Source organism: Papio anubis, chromosome 7, assembly GCF_008728515.1.
Source record: "Papio anubis isolate 15944 chromosome 7, Panubis1.0, whole genome shotgun sequence".
Taxonomy (NCBI): Eukaryota; Metazoa; Chordata; class Mammalia; order Primates; family Cercopithecidae; genus Papio; species Papio anubis.
In genome coordinates, this window is record NC_044982.1 from 6,002,664 (window position 1) to 6,024,818 (window position 22,155).

At 59.6% G+C, this 22,155-nt stretch overlaps 2 protein-coding genes across 9 annotated transcripts in view; one reads left to right on the forward strand and one right to left on the reverse strand.

The window, feature by feature from the left end:
- The window catches only part of BEGAIN (brain enriched guanylate kinase associated), a 49,815-nt gene extending 37,992 nt beyond the window's left edge, over positions 1–11,823 (forward strand). For all 5 annotated transcript variants that reach the window (XM_031667840.1, XM_031667843.1, XM_031667844.1 and 2 more), the window contains 5 exons: positions 2,423–2,584; positions 3,894–3,960; positions 4,983–5,090; positions 8,377–8,460; positions 9,652–11,823. In XM_031667840.1, coding sequence (XP_031523700.1) covers positions 2,423–2,584; positions 3,894–3,960; positions 4,983–5,090; positions 8,377–8,460; positions 9,652–10,998 — 1,768 coding nt within the window. In that variant the 3' untranslated portion in view covers positions 10,999–11,823. The remainder of the gene's footprint in view (positions 1–2,422; positions 2,585–3,893; positions 3,961–4,982; positions 5,091–8,376; positions 8,461–9,651) is intronic.
- A 7,030-nt stretch (positions 11,824–18,853) lies between these two features.
- Positions 18,854–22,155, reverse strand: part of WDR25 (WD repeat domain 25) — a 150,696-nt gene continuing 147,394 nt past the window's right edge. For all 4 annotated transcript variants that reach the window (XM_003902270.4, XM_009212257.2, XM_003902271.4 and 1 more), the window contains exons 6-7: positions 19,928–20,068; positions 18,854–19,324 (exon numbers count right to left, since the gene is read on the reverse strand). In XM_003902270.4, the coding sequence (XP_003902319.1) occupies positions 19,103–19,324; positions 19,928–20,068 (363 nt within the window). In that variant the 3' untranslated portion in view covers positions 18,854–19,102. The remainder of the gene's footprint in view (positions 19,325–19,927; positions 20,069–22,155) is intronic.

The following is a 22,155-nucleotide window of genomic DNA, read 5'->3' on the forward strand; positions in this document are numbered from 1 at the left end:
GGTGGGGAAAGATGTGGCAGGAACCCTGGGGCGGCCAAGTGCGGGGCATCAGCTATGCCTGGGGACGGGGTGCGTGTCCGTGGCCGGGTGCCTGCCGCAAGCAGACACTGAGGCAGAGAGGGGTGCGAGAGCCAGGGGCCGGGGGCACTGCTGGCCCAAAGATTGTTTGGGTGTAGCAGGTGGGTGAGTGTGAGGGACTTGGGGAGGGGGGAGCAGTATTTAAGGGCTGGTGGAGCAGGGAGTCAACTGCTGTATCTGGAAGGCCATCCGAAGGCCGGGGTAAACTGAGGCTCTGTGAAGCTGCCTGACTGGTGAGATGTCTGCCCCGAGCCCACCCCACAGCCCCTTCGTCCTCCCTTCCCACCCCTGCCCCGTGGAGAATCCCTGCCTAGCTCATTGTCTGCCTCTGCTCTGCGCCGAAGGCTCCCGAGGCAGAGGCAGGGTTTCTCTTACTCCTGGCTGTGAGGTCTCACACAGGTTGCTGGCTCTGAGAGGTTAGGGTAGGGGCCTCAGGGTGCCCAGGAGGGGCAGGGCTGGGTGAGGGGGCACAATGAGCTGGGGGTGCAGGTCTCAGAGGAGCGAGGGCCTGAGGCTGGTCAGTGAGGCCTGGGGCATGGCTGGAGAAGGGGTGAGGACTCGGGGCTGAGGTGGCCACGTGGGTGAATGGACGACGCCCTCACCTCTTCCCGAGGGCTGTGGGCACACCGCGAGGCCCTGCAGGGAGCAGTGGACTTCAGGGACTGCTGCCCAGCCATTGTGCCTGCCCTGGGAGCCCTGGATGGCACAGGAGTCCCCGGGAAGCTCACCACCTCCCTGGGGAGGACAGGCCTGTGCTGGGAAGCAGCCTGGGACCTGTAGCTGTCAAGTGCTAGAAGTGGGGTGGCCACGGAAGGCTGCCTGGAGGAGGTGGAAGGAAGCCTGAGCACTGTCCCAGAGAGTGCTCCTGGAGGCAGACCCGTGTGGGCAGCTGTGGCACTTTGCCTCAGGGATTCCCTCTTTGCTTGTTACTCTACATCCTCTTGTGGGGACTGACTCGGGAAGACCCGCCCTGCCCTTCTCTGATTTTCTCAAAAACGTAAGCAACTCTTTATTTTTATTTATTTTTAAAAATATAGTCCTGGGCAGGAATCCAAGAGTGCTTCCTGGAGGCTTGCTGGGTGTGTGCCCGCGGTGCCACATGTGGTTTACTCACAGGGCCCAAACAGAAAATGCCTCTGCTCGGGGCTGGGGGACAGTGGTGGCCCGAGGAGGACTGGGAGCCTCCTGCCTGCCCTCTACCCCCCTCACTTGGGTTTGGGTCGGGAATGTAAGAACTCGGGCTCTTGCCCAAGGTCCCACAGCACATCCAGACAGAGTCAGGTTTCCAGGCCCTCTCCCACACCTCAGGTTTCCTGCATGACACCCAGGACTTCTGTCTTGTCCCGCCCCCATCTCACAGCAACACCATCCTAAAGATGTTGGTCCCAGATAGCCCCTGGGCTGCGCACCCATCGCAAGGAAAGAACTGCTGGCTGCAACCCGGCTCTGACCCAGCCAAAAGGAAGTGTAGCCCCTGCCTCAGGGAGCTCAGAGCCCGCCCTGTTGGAGGCCCCCACACTACCCTCCTGCCTTTGCACAGCTTTAGTTCAGGTGAATTGTTGGCAGGCGGTTCGGAAGAGTGGGTGACGGTGGGTGTCTGTTTCCTGAGCATGTGGGGCTTTGCATTCTGGGGTCCTACCCCCCTGGGGGAAGAAAATAGCGCCTCAAGAGCTGTCTGGGTTTCTGGAAGGCTTCCTGGAGGAAGGGCAACTTGAACAGGCCAGGACCTTGCCAGGTTTCCTGTGCTGCATGCAGCTCACTGGCCATGGTGGTGGACACTGCCTGGGCATGGGTCATCGCCACCAAACCTCTCTCTGGCCCAGAGAAGTGACCAGGGTCCCGGGGCCACACAACCGTTTTGGGGAAAGTAGGTCTGGTCTTGGGCGTGGCACTGCTGACTCTGGGCCTCAGCCATCCCACCCTAGCGCTGCGGAGGGGCAGGAGTGAGGGCCCTGGTCACCTGCGCCACCAAGGGCCAGCTCCGTGATAGACAGCCTGGGTGCTGATGGGCGCTCTTTATACCGGGGTCCTTTAAACCACCCCCAGTGCACTGGCCAGGTTCTGGGGTCAACGACTCCTCCAGCCACCACCTGGGATTTACCTGAGAGGGGCACTGGTGGAGTCTGAGGAACCGCCGGGCCAGACTGGCTCAGGGTCAGAGTCCCTAACTCTGGGGCGCCGTGGTCTCCAGTGACGCCCGGGAGGCTGTGTGTGTGTGTGTGTGTGTGTGTGTGTGTGCGCGCGCGCGTGTTAGTGTTAGTACGGCACGCCCCGGCTGGCCCGCGGGCCTCAGTTTCCCCCGCTCAGCGCCGCGGCCCCGCCCGCCGCCGCCATGTCGTTGCAGCGCGCTGCAGGAGCAGAAGGGCGAGCTGCGCAAGCGGCTGTCCTACACCACACACAAGCTCGAGAAGCTCGAGACCGAGTTCGACTCCACGCGCCACTACCTGGAGATCGAGCTGCGGCGCGCGCAGGAGGAGCTGGAGAAGGTCACGGAGAAGCTGCGCAGGTGAGGGGCGGGGCGAGGGCCGGGGCGGGGCGGGGCGAGGGCCGGGGCGGGGCGGGGCGGGGCGGGGGGCGAGGCCCGGGAAGCCCCACGCGGTGCTCCCCTCCCACCCTGGCTGTTGACCCCACTCAGATGCGGAGTCCAGAGGTTCTGGCAGGGGAAGCGCTTCCTCCAAAGTCACACTTTGGAGCAGCCGAGCCAGGATTTGAACCCCGGCAGATGTCCAGACCCTGACTGGTCCACCCGGGGCCCAGCCATGGTCCCCTGAGTCCTGATGGGAAAAGCTGTGTCTAGCCCGGAGATGAACCAGTTTAGGGACCATTCCCTCCAGCGTGTGCGGGCTAGTGAAGTGTCGATCAAGGTGTGCCGGACTCCCTCAAACACCACACTTTTCTAAAAGCAGTTTTCTTGTGCACATTTAAAATGGATGTTTTTCTGAAATGTAATATGCACTTTCCCATCTTCTTAAACAGAAGATGAAAGAAGCATGCAACCTTTGCTGTTGGCTTTATTTGCCTCCCTGTTGCCCCCCAGGGAGGACTTGCCATAGGGAGAGGGTTTGTTCCTCTCCGAACGGCCCCACCTCCTGGGTGTTTTGAATGTTACCCTCCATTCATATGGAAACCAAGTTTGGGCAGTGCGGTCAGATCTCAGTTAAAGTCTGGGCCCTGCCCGTTACTGCTTTAAGTAATTAAAGTTTCACCTCAGTTTCCCTATTGGCAAGACAGGGGCCATAACACAACACATAGGTTCTCTGAGGCTGGACACCATCCCCAAGCCCCTCCCACCAGCAATAGAATCTCCAAACACCTGATTCCCACCTGACACTCGGCTCCACTCCTCCTTCCCTGCAGAACCGAGTCTTGTTCACTGTGAGGTCTCCAGCCTTACCCCAGGGCCCCTCACATAGTTAGTGTTAAGTCTCTTCCCTGCTCATTTGCATTTGAACTGTCAACCCCATAACAGATTTGTAAGAATTGTAGGTCAAATGTGAGTAAACTGGCTCCACGTGCAGATGGGACAGAGTCTCTTGTGAATAACAAGCCTTCGCTTCTCATCTTCAGGGGGTTCCGGGGTGGAGGGGGAAATACAGTCCTGGGCCCTGGCTTAGGAACAGCTTCTACCAAAGTTTGCTTTAATGGGCTGTTTTCTGATCTGTGCAGAGGGGCACAGATTCCACCAGGGTGAGGCTGGTGGGGTGAGCTCGGGAGGTCCAAATTCAGCGCCATCCTGCTCAGCAGGCTGTGCAGCCATGAGGGTCGTGGGAGGGCCAGGCCTGGCATGGCAGTGACCCCATTGCCTCCTGCGCCAGGATTCAGAGCAACTACATGGCACTGCAGAGGATCAACCAGGAGCTGGAGGACAAGCTGTACCGCATGGTGAGGCCGCCAAGCAGCACCCACTCCCCCACCCCGCACCTCCTCCCCTGGGGGAGCCACCCAGCTGACACGCCTGGCCCACTCAGGAGCTGGGACACAGGTCTTGCTGGTCCCACCCCTTTCTCCACGGAACATGTGGAGCCGGGTGGGTGCTCTCCGGCTAAGTGCATACTTGGGTCCAGGGCTCCCCCGTGCTGCCTGAGCGGCGGGTGGGAGCATTCCAGCCTGGGGGCGTGTAAGAGGGGCTGTGGACAGAGGACATAAACTGGGAACCGGCCCCCCAGCTCAGCCTGCCAGTCCAAGGACCTGGGCCCAGGAGGATAGAGAGGCCGAATTCAGGCCCTGGGTAAGCCAGAGGCAGGTTTGAGTCCCAGCTCCACTCTCATGGGGACCCTCACACCACCTGCAGATGACCTCAGTGGGGTTGCCATTTTCTCTGTGACCGCACCGCTGGGACATGTCCAAGAGGGACAGGGTGTGGGTTTCTGGTGCCACTCCCTCACTAGGATGAAGAGGTTTCCTTTCTTTCTACTTTGGTGACCGGCTCATTTTGTTTTTGAAAGCAACAACCTGCCCACCTTTGCGGTGCTGTCGGAGAGGCGGGGTGGCAGGCCTGGGGACTGGGCCTGGCTCTGCCTGGGTCCCTGGACACAGGCCCTTTCCTTTCTGAGCCTCAGTTTCTCAATCTGTCTAGTGAGGTGGGCTGGGCTGTATGCCGGGCACAAGTCATCTGTCCTCCGTCCCCACTCCCAGCTGCTGAGGCAGGACGCTGTCACCTCTGTGTTGCACATGAGACACTGAGGCTCAGGGTGGCAGTGACGTCCCCAAGGCTGTCTGGATTGGCAGTGTTGCACCCAGGAATTGAACTAGGGTCTGTCTGTGCTCATTAACCCTGCACCCTTGGCCCTTCAAGTGTCTTGTCATTCATAGCTACAAGGGGCAACACGGGGTGCAGTTGAGTGACTGGGCTGGCCCACCAGGAGCCAACCACAGACTTCTTCCTCCCACTGTCCCACCCCCAGGGCCAGCACTATGAGGAGGAGAAGCGTGCACTGAGCCACGAGATTGTTGCCCTCAACAGCCACCTGCTGGAAGCCAAGGTGACCATCGACAAGCTGTCGGAGGACAACGTGAGTGCCGCACACACTTGGCCCGTGGAGGGCTGCTGGTGGGCCCAGGCGAGGGCTTCCCAGGATGCACTGGGAGTCACAGTCTGACTCTGAAGGGGACTGAGCTCAGCTGCTTCAACCCCAGCCTCAAGGGGCTGGCACAGGGTACAGGTGGATGGACAGGCCGGTCAGGGCTTTGAGAAGGACCTAGTGCAGTTGGGGAAGGATGGGGCTGCCTCGCTGAGGACGCCGAGAGTGTCCTTAAACAGACCCTCTGCCGTGAGGACTTGAGCTAGGGGATGCGGGGCCATATTATCCCATTCAAGGCAAGGCTTCCTGGCCCCAGGGTGGGGTCACGGCCACTCAGGACTCCTGCCCTTGGCCTGTTCCAGTGTCGCATCACAGCCGTGTGGCTGCCCATGGGGCCTAATTTCAGGTACCCTGTGAGATGGGCCCAGTTGCCCTCCACAGACCCCGGACAGCTGCCTCTGAATTCACGAATTAGCTTCTACTCCTTGCCAGACCCTACTAGGCTCCAAGATGATGGTGTGAACAACACAGGCAAAAAAAAAAAAAAAAAAAAACACCACGTCTGCCCACGTGGAGTTCACATCTGAGTGGGGCAAACTCTGGAGTACGTGAGACGTGTGAAACGCTGTGAGAAACAGAAAGTGAGGAACAGCACCAGGGAGTCGCCGGCTGCGGGGCCTGCAGATTTCAAGAGGGTGCTTCTGGAAGGGGCTGCTGGGCCAAGCCCTGAGGGAGTGAAGGAGCCAGCCATGCAGACACCCGTGGGAAGAGCGTTGCTTCCAGGCAGAAGAAAACGGGTGTGCAGCTGTACCTGGTTAACTTGGAGGACCCCAAAGAGGCCAAAGAGCGCCCAGCGGGAGGGGGAGCCAGGGTCTGAGGTCAGAAAGACCATAGGAGGCAGTGCTGCATGGGCTCCGCTCAGAAACCTGGGCTTTATTCTGAGTGCAGTGGGGAGCCATGGAAGGTTCTTAAACAGAGGAGCAACGTGATTGCATGTGCAGCTTCCCAGGGCTCACATGGCTGCCGTGCTGGGAACAGGCTGTACGGATGAGGGCAGGAACAGAAGATCAGGAGGAGTCCAGGGCCATAGTCCAAAGGATGTTGGTGGGTCAGGCAATGGTGGAACTGGGCAGAGGGCTGAGATTCTGGTTGTGTTTTGAAAATAGAATCAACAGGACTAACCAAGATTTAGGATGTGGGTTGTTAGAAGAGCTGGGTCTAACCCAGCTACAGGGTTCAGAGCCCAAACAAAAGGAGTTGCCTGCCATTTCCTGGCTGGGGATAACTGGGGAGGGGCAGGAGCTGGGTGGGAGATGCATAGGAGCCCTTCAAGGGGAGATGTCACCAGGGCAGCAGGAGGTCCGGGTCTGGAGTTGAGCGTGAAGGCCGGCATGCCAGTGGAGACTGCCGAGGCAGCGTGCAGATAAGAAGCAGGGAGGCCCCAGGACGGAGTAGGGACCAGCAAGGATGCCTGGGAGGGAGTGGCCAGCAGGCTGGGGGACACCAGGCAAGTACGGTGCCCCAACAGCCACTTGAGAAGGGGGCTGCAGTCAATGCCCTGGCCGGCTGACTTGCCAGCTATTGAGAGACCAGGTCAGAGGGCAAAGAAGAGGCATTGGGATTTGGGGAACTGGAGGTCGGTGGTGGAGTGGAGCAGTGGTTCCAGGCACAGGCCACCCTTCTGAGGAGTGTGGCTCTAACAGGAGGAGGACAGGAGGACATGGGCTCAGAACAGGAGGTGCTTCTTAACATGACAAGGCCAGGCCCCTTACGTAAGTGGGCACTAGTCCTGGGGGCCTCTCTGCAGGGATGGTGCACATGAGGAAACTAAGACATGGCCAGCTTCAGTGGTTTCCCAGGTAACCCAGGTGGTCGCTCGCAGACGGGGCCAGAACTCAACCTTGGGACTCTGACTCCAGCAGCCCTGGGCCCTGGGCGGCCGGAGCACTTGCCTCCACCTGCTTGCTCTGCCAGAGTGTCCCATGAGTATTTCCTCCCCAAGCCAGCAGCTGTAGCTGCTCAGGAAAGGCTCCCAGCTGTCCCAGAGATGGCCACCTCAGACACGAATAGCCCAGGCGGTTGGGTACTCAGCCAGGTGCGCCAGGGGCTACGGACATGGCACCGGCTTCCCAGTGGCAGCCACTCCTGGCTGTGGCTGGTGGGGCTCAATGGCAGACCTGGGCTGGCTGGGCAGTGCCTGCAGCCCTCTGGTGCCAGGGGCAGCTGATCGACTGGGGTCACACAAGGGGCCAGTTCTCAGCTCTCAGGCAGTCGTGCTGTTGTGTTCCTAGGAGGCCCAGGAGGGCACTGAGAGGGGCTTGGTGACTCCAGTTCCCTCCACCGTGTAGGCCAAGTTGGGGGCACCAGCCTTCAGTGAGGGAGGCTCCAGGGCCGTGGTGGGGGGACAGAAAAGTGCCTGTGTCAGAGACAGCCTTCCCTGGACAGCAGGACGCCTGGTGCTGGTTGGGTTGGGACTGTGGCCAGCCTTGCGAGGAGCAGCCATGGGGCAGCTCAGGTGGGTCACAGGGCCTCCGGGCCACCCCAGGGCTAGCTGTCAGAGCCCTCGCAGTGGGGACCCCTGTGGGGCGGGAATGCAAGCCCCAAACACAGGCACATGCAACAGAGATTCTCAGTGGCGAAGCCACACCCCTTGAGTCCTACTGTTTGCATCTGTTTTCAGCTCAGGAGGCTGAGCCAGTGCCCGCCTGGGCCTGGGGTCACACACCTGCCCGGTCCCTGCCCAGCCCTGCAGCCATACTGTTTCCAGGCCACACTTTGGGAAGGCGGGTGTGAGCAGCAAGTTTGAAGTACGGGGTGGAAGGTGCTGGGGGCTCATCCTGCCTCCCATTCCTGCCTGGCACTCCCTCCCAATCATCTTTGGAAGGACTCTGGGAGCCTGAGGGACAGGTAGAGGGAGACCAGGCCTGCTCTATGAGCCTGGGGGACCCCCAGGAGCTCAGGGCCATTGGGGCTCCTTCTTCTACCACTGCCCCCCACCTTATGGGAGGTTCCCATCTTGGCAGGGTCCCGAGGGCACCGGCTAGGGCAGCGGCAGGGCCCTCCATGCTCCAGCAGCCCCAGGTCAGAACGAGGCTCTCATTTTGCAGGCAAGAGTTTGGAACCCAGAGAGGGCCGGAGCCAGCAGTGGGTCCCTGTCCTGCCAAGCGCACAGCAGGCCCTGTGCACCCCACTGCCCCTGCTGGCCACTCGGCGCTGGTCAGGGCGGCGGGGCCTTGGCTGGGGTGAGTGGCGCCGAACGCCTTCTCTTGTCTTTTAGGAGCTCTATAGGAAGGACTGCAATCTAGCGGCCCAGCTGCTGCAGTGCAGCCAGACCTACGGCAGGGTCCACAAGGTGTCTGAGGTAACGTGGCCCCGCAGCCAGGCCCACCCCACCCCGGGACCACCGGGCTTCTTTTGTGCCAGTGCCACCCCAAGGCCATTTCCCAAATATCTTTGAGGAGGAAGATGCCAGCTGAGCCTGAGCCTCCTCTGTCCCCCTCGCTCCTGTGGGGCCATGACATTCCTGATGGTGGAGGGGCTGCCAGAGACACCCCACCTCACACAGCCGTGCAGCCCCTGGCCCTCACCAGAGTCCCTTTGGCCCACCCCAGCTGCTGGTTGCCCTCTGTTTCCTTCGAGGGCTGCTCCAGGTCCTTGCTTCCACTGAGCACTGACACGGCAGAGTGACCTTTGCGGAACTTTGCAGGAGCCTGTGGCTGGGCACGATGACTGACGGTGCCTATTTCAGAAAGAAAACGTTCAGGAAAGAGGGCGGGACTGAGGCCACACGGCAGGCAGGTAGCAGAGCCAGGACCCAGAACCAGGCCTGCCCGATGCCAAGGGCAGATGGGCCAGCGGCCCACCCCGGCCTGCCTATGGCCGCCGCACCGGGCGCACCCCGCCCCCCAACCCTCCCCTCACATGCAATCTCCCAGCCAGGCCTGTGTTCCTTTCCCCTGGTCCTGGGCCATGCCTGAGACACTCACAAAATAGATCAAACAGTAGCGGGACACCCCCAATGGCACCAGGCACTCTCAGCCCTGGCCCTCAATCTTTGTTGCATCTGTTTCTGAGTCTGTCTTCTTCAGGAATGCTCCAGCAGCATAACTGGGGGGCTGGGGAGCAGGTCATGCCCCCAGGAGAACCCATAGAACCCATGGCCCTGGGAGAGCAAGTCAACCCCTTGCTGGGCACAAAATGGGTGGCGTGGGGCTGGGAGTGGGTGCAGCCTTGAGTGAATCAGACCTGGGTTCTGGCTTCTCCAGGCGACTGCAGCTTCTGGGCTGTCCTGGCTGCAATGGGAGTGGGGTGGGGAGAGATGACCCAGGATCCCCAGGCACTCACAGCACCCACACCCCTGGGAGCTTGTTCAGTACAGCGTCCTGGATCCAGGCTCCCCGTGGTGTGATTTGAGAAGCTGGGAGGCCCCGTTCGTCTGTCTGTCTGCCTGTCGGTCATGGCTAACCTCAGTCCTCAGCTTCGGGGCCAGGGCTGGGCCGCCATGCTGACAGTGACCCTGTCCCTGCCCTCCCGCTCCTCCCACCCGTTCCAGCTGCCCTCGGACTTCCAGGAGCGCGTGAGCCTGCACATGGAGAAGCACGGCTGCAGCCTGCCATCCCCGCTCTGCCACCCGGCCTACGCGGACAGCGTCCCCACCTGCGTCATTGCCAAGGTGCTGGAGAAGCCGGACCCCACCAGCCTGTCCTCGCGCCTGTCCGATGCCTCGGCCCGCGACCTGGCCTTCTGCGACGGGGTGGAGAAACCAGGCCCGCGGCCCCCCTACAAGGGAGACATCTACTGCAGTGACACAGCCCTCTACTGCCCGGAGGAGCGGCGGCACGACCGGCGGCCTAGCGTGGACGCGCCCGTGACCGACGTGGGCTTCCTGCGGACCCAGAACTCCACCGACAGCGCGGCCGAGGAGGAGGAGGAGGCCGAGGCGGCGGCCTTCCCGGCGGGCTTCCAGCACGAGGCCTTCCCCAGCTACGCGGGCTCACTGCCCACGTCCAGCTCCTACTCCAGCTTCAGCGCCACGTCGGAGGAGAAGGAGCACGCGCAGGCCAGCACGCTGACCGCGTCGCAGCAGGCCATCTACCTGAACAGCCGCGACGAGCTCTTCGAGCGCAAGCCGCCCGCCGCCACCTATGAGGGCAGCCCTCGCTTTGCCAAGGCCACGGCCGCGGTGGCGGCCCCGCTGGAGGCCGAAGTGGCCCCAGGCTTCGGGCGGACCATGTCACCGTACCCGGCCGAGACCTTCCGCTTCCCGGCCTCTCCGGGTCCCCAGCAGGCCCTGATGCCCCCAAACCTGTGGAGCCTGCGGGCCAAGCCGGGGACCGCCCGGCTCCCCGGGGAGGACATGAGGAGCCAGTGGCGGCCCCTGAGTGTGGAGGACATTGGCGCCTACTCCTACCCAGTGAGCGCTGCCGGCCGTGCCTCACCCTGCAGCTTCTCTGAACGCTACTACGGCGGGGCCGGGGGCAGCCCGGGCAAGAAGGCGGACGGCCGCGCCAGCCCGCTCTACGCCAGCTACAAGGCCGACAGCTTCTCGGAGGGGGACGACCTCTCCCAGGGCCACCTGGCAGAGCCCTGCTTCCTGCGGGCGGGCGGCGACCTGAGCCTCAGCCCCGGCCGCTCGGCTGACCCACTGCCCGGCTACGCACCCAGCGAGGGGGGGGACGGGGACAGGCTCGGGGTGCAGCTGTGTGGGGCCGCCAGCAGCCCTGAGCCCGAGCAGGGTTCCAGGGACTCCTTGGAGCCAAGCTCCATGGAGGCCTCCCCGGAGATGCACCCTGCCGCCCGCCTCAGCCCCCAGCAGGCCTTTCCGCGGACTGGTGGCACGGGGCTGAGCCGCAAGGACAGCCTCACCAAGGCCCAGCTCTACGGAACCTTGCTCAACTGAGCGCCTGCGTGCAGGCCTGGCTGTGGGCCCCTCCCCACCAGCCCACGGTGCCCCAAAGGGGCCGGCCCCACCTCTCCCCAGCCCCCGCTGTTCCCCCGCCCCTGCCAACAGGAGTCTGTTCCTCCCAGCACCTCCTCTCCTCCCCAACCCTGTAGGCCTGAGAGGAGGATCCCCCACACCGCGGTGTCCACCCAGCCCCGCCCCGTGGAACTCCACTTAGAACGTTTTTCACACGTCCTTCCCCCATGTGAGAGGAGCATCCCCCCTTTTATAAAGCGAAACTATTTTTATAGAGAAAAAGGGTCTTTCTTAACGCACTTGGCCTCCAGCTCCCTGGACGGCTGCCTTGGCGTTTTCAACACAAAGCTCCTTTATTTTTTGGGTGAGGGTGCGTGGGGCCTGCCCCTTGGAAGGGAAGGGAAGGACGGTGTCCTGTGGAGACCAGACTCTGCAAGTAGGAAGTGGCAAGACCACCCCCGCCAGCCAGTGACAAGGGAACCCTGAAGTTGTGTCCACAAAGAGGGAGCTGAAACGAGTTCGGGGCTATGAAGTGTTTTAAAAATCCATTTTTCGCAGTGTGGCCACCACACCGCCCTGAGCCCTCCCACGGCCCATAGTCCCTGGTGGGCCGGGATGATGCCCCAGTGCGGCCGGTGCTCATCTCCGCCCCCCGGTCCGCCCCCTGACACCGTCTACTCTACCTCAGACATGATGAGGCCCTCCACTCCTGGTTTCTGTAGCTTGCATCCCTGTCGTCTCTGATGCATGCCCTGTCAGTTAGTACTGTATTTTGCATTCATTAATAAAAGACGCTGGTGGAAAGAATCTGGGTTGGGCTTTTTCTCCACCTCCTGCCTTTTGGTCTCGGGAACCTGGGGTCCCTGGTGTCCCTCCCCAGCCTTGTTCTCTGCAGCCAAGTTGGGCCCCTTAACTCCACTTCATACCCCATCCCCATAACACCCGGTCCCCACCCCGGCATCCAAGTTCCTATCTAGGGTGTGGATTCTCCTGCTTTTCCCAACCCACCGGATACAACAGCTCTTTTATCTCATGCTCCTGTGCGCTGCCCCACCGATTTCCTGGCCTCTAATCCTCGTGTCTCAGACTTGGCTTCTGCTCCTTGAGAGGTACTGGGGGTGCAGACGGCATGTCGGCAGGCAGCCTTTTCCCTGGGCACACAGGACGCTGCCGCTCTGCTCTGCCTTCCTGCTGGCACTGGGAACTGGCTGTCAGTCCAGCAAACGCTCCCCTTTGGTTAGAAAACAAAATTGCTTTATTTTCTCCAGCTCTTTGAGATTTTCTCTTTGACTTTGGCTTTCTGCAGTTTCCCTGAGGTGTGTCTGGGTATGGAGTTCCTTCTTAGGAATCCTTCTTAGGATTCTCAGGGAGTCTCACATCTGTGGATTGGTGTACTTCACCAGTTCTGAAAAATTCTCAACTATTGTATTTTTAAAACACTTCTCTGCCCATTCTGTTTTCTCCCTCCGGGTTTGTTTCCCAGACCTGTGCCACCTCAGGCCTATAGTGGCCCTGTCACCCCCCCCACTGTGCCCTGTGCCACCCCAGGCCTGTAATGGTCCCTGTCACCCTTCCCCACGCCCTGTGCCACCTCAGGCCTGCAACAGACCCTGCCACCCCTCCCCACACCCTGTGCCACCTCAGGCCCACAATGGGCCCTGTCACCCTTCCCTGCACCCTGTGCCACCCCAGGCCTGCAGCGGGCCCTGTCACCCCTCCCCCACCCTGTGCCACCCCAGGCCTACAACAGTCCCTGTCACCCTTCCCCACACCCTGTGCCACCCCAGGCCTGCAGCGGGCCCTGTCGCCCCTCCCCACACCCTCTGTGGCTGCTGCGCTCTCCCTGCTACACTGTGCATCATCTGTCTTCCAACTCACTAATTCCCTCCTGTGTCTATTCAGCCGCCACACACAGCCACTGAGGTTTTCATTTCAGTTATTCATGTTTTTCATTTCTGGAGTTTCTACTTGGTTGTTTTACAAATCCACAGTGCCACTTTCTTAGCTTCCCATTCCCTGGAGATATTTTCCAGCTCATCTCATTTCTGTCAACATGGTGGGCACAACCATTTCACAAGCTGGTCTGGGACTGGACCGTGTGATCTGTGCAGGCCTCCTCATGGTTCCTGCTCCGGCAGCCCTGTTTCTCTGGACGCCTGCTCATCCTGGACACACGCTCATCCCTGCCCTTGAAGATGTGCATGTGTGGGTTCAAGGCTGAGGATGGAGGCCCCTCCCCAAGGGGGCCTTTATGGCTGTCCCTGTAGGTGCCTGGGGGCACGTCCCAGTGGGGAGCACCTCACCCCAGGCTCGTGCCTGGAGGGTCCCTGGCACACCTGGCTTTGTGTGTAGCTCTAGCGTTGCTCTGTCTCTGGTCAGACGACTCCAAGGAGAGTGGGCATCAGCCATGGCTCCCTGCATCCTTGCCCTTCCGCTTCCTCTGCAGAAGAAGCCAGAGCCAGCCTGGCTGTGTCTTCTCCAGCCATAAGTGCCGCCCCAGGAAGCAGCATCCCTGAGCCAGAGGAAGCTTGGAGAGGTTCGGAATTCTGGTCTCCGCTCTGGGGCCGTGGACAGAACAGGAGCCACAGCCCTCCCTGAGCTGGGGGCAGCCAGGAGGGCAGGAGAGAGAAATAACTGCACCCGGTGGGCAGAGGCACCCCCAGAGGGGAACCCAAGCCTCAGCTGCCCCAGTGTTAGCTGCAAGATTTCTGTCACCCAGACATGGGAAAGCTGAGGCCAGAAAGAGGGGCGCTCTGGCTCTCCCACCTCTAGGTGACAAAGGCCCTGCTCAGCTCTCCTGGGGGCTACCGAATCAGACATACCTGCCCTGGGTGGCAGCCTTGGCCCAGATCTGGAGGGCTAGATTCAGGCTGTTGGCCCCCACATTGCCACCTCAGAGCCTGCGGCCCCCAAGATGGCCTCTGCACCTCACAGGGCTCTCCTGCCTGGGCTGCAATGCCTGCCATAGCCGGGCCTGCAAGGTGTCCTGTTCCCAGAGCAGCCAGCACTATTAGACCCTTGCCTAGGACTGGGTAGGAATGGTGACTCTGGCTGCAGAGCCAGGCAGCCTTCCGGCTCAGGAGAGAAGAGGAAGGAGAGGGTCCACACAGCTTGCAGCAGCAGGGTCAGGCTGACACCCCCAGGGTCGGGGGTAGTCAGGACACTGCTCCTTGTGGTGCTGAGCCTGGGGAACCTTGGTTCACCACCCCCAATTCTCATGGCTCAAAGCTGGCTCAACAGGGCCCTGAGACAGGAGCACCTATGGCTCTGACTGGTGACTCTTTTCTCGCAGGATCCCTTGGGCTGGGTCTCGGTGCCCCGCTCCTCTCCCTGGTGCTGCTGTCAGCTGGCAGCCTCATGATGGCCTCAGGGACCTGGCTCTGCCCACAAGGAACTCAGAGGTAGAGGGGGAAGGCAGACAGTGTAACACTCAGCTCAGGACTTCTAGAACACAGGGCCTGTGGGCATCTGAGAAGGGAGGGCCCTCATGCTCCAGGGGGATGAATGAAAGGGGTCAGAGGAGAGGATCACACTGGGTGCTGAAAGATGAATAGGAGTTCAACAGGTATTTTAGGCAAATGGAACAGAGCCATGAAAAGGCACAGATCTGTGACAGCTGGAGAGTTCCAGAAACTGTTCAGTGCTCCCGTGGGGCTCCCAAGGGGCTGAGCTCTGGAGCTGGCAGTTTCCCTCTGGATCTGCCCTTCGACGTTCTGCACTTGGACTGTCCCCACAGCTGGACGGGAAGTCCTGGGCAGTCTCCATCTACCCAGGCAGCTGGCCATGGCACGGGGTTCCCTGCTCCACCCCTGACCTCTCCCTGCACTGAGATCCTGCCTTGTCTTCAGGGAGGCCCTGTCTGCGCATCCACTACCCGCCCGGACATCCATGTATGTTTCGCCTCAGCTCTCAGTAGGGCAGCGCAGGGTTGGGCTCTGCCACCAGTTGACAGTGTCACCTTGGGCAAGACCTAGGCCTGCCTGGCCTGCTTCCCTTTATGGAGCCTGAGGACATTCATAAATGCAATTTCCAGGGACCCTCTAGGTAGCTGGGTCTCCCACCGTACAAAAAGCCAAAGTGAGGTGGAGGTGGTGCCCACAGGAGGCCATTTGGGAAGGGATCTCAGGTGCAAAAAAGAGCACAGGCTTGGGGTCAGAGGGCCCTGGGCACGGCTCCCTGCCCTCAGGGCAGCAGTTTCCTCTGCTGGACAGTGGGGTCATGGACACCCTGTCGGGAGCTGTGAGCACCAGCTGCACTCAGAAAAAAGTCACGGCCACGCCTGGCATACAGCGGTGCAGCCAGCACACGCAGTCTGCACGGCATCTGGAGGTGAAGCCGTTTTCTCCACGATGGCTTTGGATCTGGCATCTCAGATTTTCTAGGAGAGGATGAAGGTGAACACTCAGCCCCAGGAAGGTGGGTGGAGGGAAGAGACCACACTCCTTTTTCATTCCTGCTCCACATTTTCTAAATTTAGCTTTCTTATTTTAAAACTGCAAACAGTGAACTCCCTGACACCTTGCCGAGGATCAAAGTCAGTCTTTAAGAATGTTCTTTGGAAGAAAGTGTTTGGAAAAAGAAACAGATAAAAGCATGGTGCACACCTGCCATTCTTCCCAATAAAATGACCTAAAAAGGGAAGGGGCTGGCAGCCAGCTGGCACCCACAGCGGCCTGTGTTGAGAAATCAAACCCGCAGAGGGTGGAGCTAAGAAACCACCACACTGGGTTTTCTGCGAAGCCCTGGGTGGCCCCGCGGCCCCAGAAGGTTCAGAGCTTTGGGTTGGTTCAAGGCCACCAGCTTGGAAAACAAATGGACTTCAGGTGCACAGAAGTGGAAGGCGTTTGTCCCAAGTGAAGTTGGGTGACAATCTGCAAAGTTCTTTCCTTTGCCTCGTCTCTCCTCATCCCCACAGGCCCACTTTACAGATGAGAAAACAAGGCTCAGATAAGCAAGGCCCCTGCAAAGGTCTCAGACCAGCAGGAAATGGCCCTGGGACATGAACTGGTCTCCTGGCTCCGAGTCCCACAGGTGGCAGGCAGTGATGTGTGCCCAGCACAGGAGCGGGGCCAGGAGCCCAGGTAGACAGGAGGCCTTTCAGCAGCTGTATCCCAGCCCTCGGAAGCCTGACGCAGTGTCATCTGTGACTGATGCTCACGCTAAATCAGTGGCAACATGAACATACAATGTAGGGAACAATCACCAAATGCTGCGACGAAATTCTCAATCACAAAATCATCATCAGGAAGGTGGAAAACCACTGGGGTTTGCACTGGGTCAGGAAGCAGAGCATCCAGACTCCAAGGTCTGGGGCTGGCAGTGAGGTGTGGGGATGGGAAAGGCAAATGAGAAACGGCCTGAGAAGCCCAGGCCTCCCTCCACCCCGACCACTGCAGCTTTCCCTCCCCAGTGTGTCTGGGTTCATTCGCACAGCATCCATTCATTCCACAAACACGTGCTGAGGCCTGCTCAGGCCTGGAGCTGGGGAGACACACCCTCATGAAAATACTTGTAGGAGGGTCCTGCACTTGGGGAGGAGACCACTTTCCCTGCTACAAATCACAGTTCCCACCACACCTGCCCAAGGAACCTGGGTGTGGAGCATGGGTGTGACAGAAGTCAACCAATCTGAGTCCTTCCCTGGACTCGTCCAGTGGGAATGAATGAGGGCGGCAGCCCCAGTTGGTGGCTTCTGCCGTTAGATCGAACCTGGACAAGGCCAATGCCCAGAGAGTGACAGGGACAGCAAGGGTAGGAACAAGGGCCCACCACCCCATGGTCCACTGTGGCAAGGTCTGAGAAGGGAGCCACATCTGCCCTCTCCCCTAAACTGGCTCAGCTCCTGCGTCAAGTGGTCAGCCTGACACTAAGTCCCAGCACCACTTCCTGAGCGCCTATGACACACGGGCCCTACCAGGAAACACACAGACACAGTCTCATGATCCCCACGCGATGGACGTTATGTGTTCTTGTTTCACAGAAGGAGAAACTGAGGCACTGGGAGCTAGGCAGCTTGCCCAAAGTCACACAGCAATGAAGGACACCGACAGGCCCACGTCCTGTCACCGGGCCACACCTGCAGTCACTTGTGGAAGGCCCACTCTGTGCCAGGGTCAGGCACCAGCAGGGAGCAGGAACCCCAGCCTGGGGCATGTGCTCCACTGCAAATGCAGGTGGAGGGCATCAGCGGGGCTGGGGGCTCTGTGGGGAAAGGGGGCTGTGGGTGAGGGGAGCTTTCATGAAGATACCATCCAAGCAAGCACTGAAGGAAAGAGGCTGGGGAGGGGGATGGTGGGCCCAAAGGCCCTGAGGCACCATCAGCCTGCTGGGTGGGGGTGATGGGATGGGCCCCACAGGTCACAGGAGCTCCCTCTCAGAGCAGGAGGAGAAAGGGCAAACGCCAGAGGCGTGACAAGAGGGAGGCCCCAGCAGCCACATGGGGCAGAGGGCAGAGACTACCCATCTCCCACACCAGCCTCAGCACCACCACCCCCAACCGCCTTGCTCAGGCCAGTGGCAATCTTCACTTTCGCCAGTGACCAAGCTCGCTGGGCACAGGGTGCAACTCTTTTCACCAACACAGCCGTTCTTGAGCCTAAAAGAAATACACAGAAGGTGCTCCCACTGTGGGTCATGAGGACGCTGCCCCCACATGGGCCAGGGGATCCCACTCACCCTGTCCTCAGGGCACAGTAGGGGGACACTGGGGCCATGCCCTCAGCACCCCCAGTGCTCAGCTCCAGCTTCCTCTCCCACAGACAGGCACACAGTAGGTGCTGTAGACCCGGATGCCTGCCATGTGTCAGGCTCTGCAGTGACTGTCGGGCAGGAGGGTTCAGCCCTCAGAAGCCCCACCTCGGGGCCTTTGCACAGCTCCTCCCTCGTCTGGGATACTCCTCCAGAGGAGCCCAGGGATCCCAAGGACCCCCTGGACACACTGACACACAGATCTTCACCTACCGGCTCCAGGCCAGCTTCAGCCTCCTCCTAGGACACTCCCAACAGACTTGACCTTCTCTGACCCTAGCTGTGAGCCTGCAGGCTGGCTCTTCCGATGCCCCACTTTACAGATGCGGAGATGAACCTGGGAGAGGAGTGGTGCCTTGCCTTGCCTCTGCTATGGCGACAGTGGAGCGGGGACAGAATCAGGGGGAGGGGAAGCCAAGTGCCCACCTCTTCCTGCATCCCCCACTGCTCTGGTCCATGGGCGGCCTCTTCACATTCTCTGCCTTTCTCCACTGACTCCCCTGCCAGGGACACCATCTTCACCAAGTTGAGGTCTGCCTCCTCCAGGAAGCCTTCCAAGGTACCCGTGGGCCCCACCTTCACCTGTCAGCAGATCCCTGGGCTCCTGGAGTGGCCCCTCAGTTACAATTCTGTTGGGGTTTCCATCTAGTCAGCCTGTGCAGGCACCTGGGGAGCCAGGCCTCCTCCCAGCCCAGCTCCTCCAGGCTCCTCAAGGGTCCCTCCCTCACTTCTCCACGAGGCTCCCTCAGCAGGTGAGCACACCTGCGTGTGCAGCACGCACACTGGTGGGGCAAGAGGCGGCCCAAGGGGCCCAGGGCTTGGGCCAACCAGGGGCCCAGCTGGCCACAGTCCTGGGGAGTGCAAGCGGCTGGGGCCTGTGAGGCTGGTGGGGCACTGAGCTCCAACAGAATCCCTGAGGGCAGACCAAAGACCCAGACTACCCCCACTTCAGGACTTCCTTGCTGGGACCCCCAGAGCGGGATGATCCCATCTCAAGCTCGCACAGTTCTCTCTGTCTCCAGAGCTCCAGCAGGCCTGGGAGGAAGGAGGTGAGAAGAAGCCGCTAATGCAAACTTATTGCTGAAAACACTTAACAAATAGCAAAACACATGTTTATTAGGCATCGCCGGCCGCCTGCCAGGCGCTTTCACTATTGTAGTCCTCACACTCCTGAGGCAAACAGACTTTTGTCCCCACTTTACAGATGAGGAAACTGAGGCTCAGAGGGTGGTACCCAGGACCCACAGCCAACCTCTGTGCTCATTCCTCTCATACACCCTTGAGGAAGAGGGGAGTCCCAGAGCTCAGCTGGCAACAGGAAGGTTCAGTGACACAAAGCTCAGTGCCAGATCTTCATGTCCCCTCCCCAGGAGCAGGTGGCGAGGACGGAGGGCAGCACGGGGTGGTAGGTGGTGCCGACACAGGCCTGCGTGTGCCCCTGCAGCGTGCATGCCCGGCTGGCCGTGCGGAAGCTGTACATCAGGACCCGGCCATCGGCGCTGCCCGTCACCAGCAGGTCACCGCCTGGGGAGCACTCACAGCCCACTGAGTAGCCCTCCACCTGCAGAGAGGGACACAGTGGGTGAGTAGGCTGCACCTGTCAAGCTGGGGTGAGTACGCCCATTCTACAGAGGAACAGGCCAAAGCCCCAAGCTGACAGAGCAGAGCTGGGCTTCACACCCCATTCCCTGAGGTCAAAGCCCAAGTCCCACCCGTGAGGCTGTAGAGCCCTAATGCGGGCTCACATCCCAAGGCCAGTTCAGCAAATCCAGGGAGATCAGCTCCAGCCCAGCTGAGGGGTCTGGCCTCAGGGACAGTCACCCAGCCCCCAGCCCTTCACCCCATCAAGGCTGGCCTGCGGAAAGGGGAGGGTGCAGAAATGACACCCATGACCATTCTGTCCTGTTCCCACCACCCACCTCTGAGACCTGTCTGTGTGAGCCAACTACTGCTTCCTGCCCAGTACCTGGGCTCTGGGGTGAGGACCAGATGTGGCTCAGGGACTTGAAGAGATAGCAGGCCACATGGCATGCGCTCACCCAGGAAACAGAAAGCAGGATCCGCCCAGACAGAAGCTCCATGCACCCCGGGGCCCATATCCAGGACTGCCAGGAGGCTTGGGGCTGGGGCTCAGCATTCGCCTGGGAGACAAGGACAGAAGTACCTTGTGCCCTTCATAGCGCCGCCGTCTGCTCATCCGGTAGGGCCACACAGTGGAGAAAAGGGCCAGGTAGTTGCCATTGGTCTGTGCCAGGAACACGGGCTCTCTCGGGTGTAAGGCGAGGCTGGGGCAGGTGAACCTCTCCTGAGAAAAGCAGAGCCACAAATGGGTCGGAGAAGACACCCCCTACCCAGCACTCTGCTCTGAGGGGAAGCTCAGCTCCAGCTTCCCCTCCCATAGACAGGCACACAGTAGGTGCTGTAGACCTGGGGCCTGCTTCCAGACCCTTGCTGGATGTCTCCATTGGTTTCCTATCGCTGCCATGACAAATTGCCACAAGCTTGGTGGCTCAAGACACACACATTTTACATCACACAGTTCTGCAAGTCAGAAGTCTGAAAGCGGCTTCACTGGGCTGAACTCAAGATGTTGGCGGGGCTGCACTTCTTTCTGGAGGCTAGAGGGGACCCAAATTTCCTCCATGTTTCCCAGCTTCTACAACCTGCCTGTGTCCCTGTGGCAGGCAGGAAAAAGCCCCCCAAAATATACCCATGTTCTAATTCCTGAAACCTGTGAATGTTACCTTACAGGGTCAAAACCAAGGGTCTCTGCAGACATAATTAAGGATTCTGAGATAAGGAGATGATCCTATGTCACGCTACATGCAGTCACGTGCAGCCTTACAGAAAGGAAGCCAAGGCTGGGCGTGGTGGCTCACGCCTGTATCCCAGGACTTTGGGATGCTGAGATGGGCGGATCTCTTGAGCCCAGGAGTTCAACACCAGCCTGGGCAACACAGCAAAACCCCCATCTCTACAAAAAAAAAAAAAAAAAAAAGAAACAAAGGGAAGGTGCAGAGATGTGACACAGTGAAGGTGGTGTGAAGACGCTGGCTTGGAGGGCTGGAGAGATGCAGACACAAGCCAGGAATGCCGGCTGTCACCAAAAGCCAGAAGAGGCCAGGAGAGATTCTCCCCTTGACACTCCAGAGGGAGCACACCCTGCCAACAACTTGATTTCAGCCCAATCAAACTTAATGTTGATTACGAACTTCAGGCCTCCAGAACTGTGAGGGAATAAGTTTGTGTTCTTCCAGCCACCAAGTTTGTGTAATTTGTCACACAAGGATAGAAAAGGAATCTACATGCCCATCTCGCCACCTCCACAGTGAGTCCTCAGGGACAGCCCAGCCCAGCCCAGCCCAGGGACCCACACAGCCAAAATGCACAGTAAGTGAGGAGGTAAGTGGCCAAATGAGAAAAGAAATGCAAGCACAAACCTCAAAACACAGGGGCACGAGATCTCACTGCTTCATTGACATGGTCCTACAGAAAGCACCCCTAAACTGCCCCCTCAAGCTGGCTTTACATTGTTCTAACTATTCTCCCTAGGCCACACTCTCTAAGAGAGCCCAAACTCAGAGGGCAAAGTGGGGAGCAGCAGGAAGCACAGCTGCAGGCTGATGTGCCCATCAGAGGCACAGAGGCTGCCACGGTCAGACAACGAGCTGCTGGTGTGATGGTGCCAGGCTGAGCACCTGTTCCCTCCGCACAGACAGCGTGCAGTGTAACTACAGTTCAGGCACAAGGCACCTTCATCTGCCTCACTTCCCCTGGGCTCCCGGAGGCAGGACACCCTCAGAGGTCCAATGTGCCCCTCCAGCTCCCCACCAGGGCCTGTCCTGCCCAGTGGGTTGCCCTGGGACACCCTGCAGTGGACGTCTAGAAGCAGGTTTGCTCAGGGCCACTTAGAACCCATTGAGAACAAGGAAAAGGCAGGGAGGAAAAGAAGGTGTATACAGGATAGGTATTTTATGTACACCCACATATATCATATACATGACATAAAGTTTTAAATTCGGAGATTAGTCATGGATTAGTTGAAATCTCAAAAGATGATGATGATGATGATGATGATGGTGATGATGATGATGATGATGATGGTGATGGCCGTGTTAGTGGTGATGACGATGGTAGCGGTGGTGGTGGTGATGATGGTATAACAGAGATGGTGGTGGTGACAATCATGGTGGTGACGGTGTGACAGAGGTAATGGTGGTGGTGGTGCTAGACATGCTGGTGACAGTGGTGGTGATAGAGATAGTGTGGTGTTGGTGTTGGTGGTGGTACTGATAAGAGATGGTAGTGGTGACAGAGATGTGGTGTAATGGCAGTGATCGTGGTGGCAGTGATACAATTGGTGGTAGTGACAGAGATGGTGGTGGTGATAGA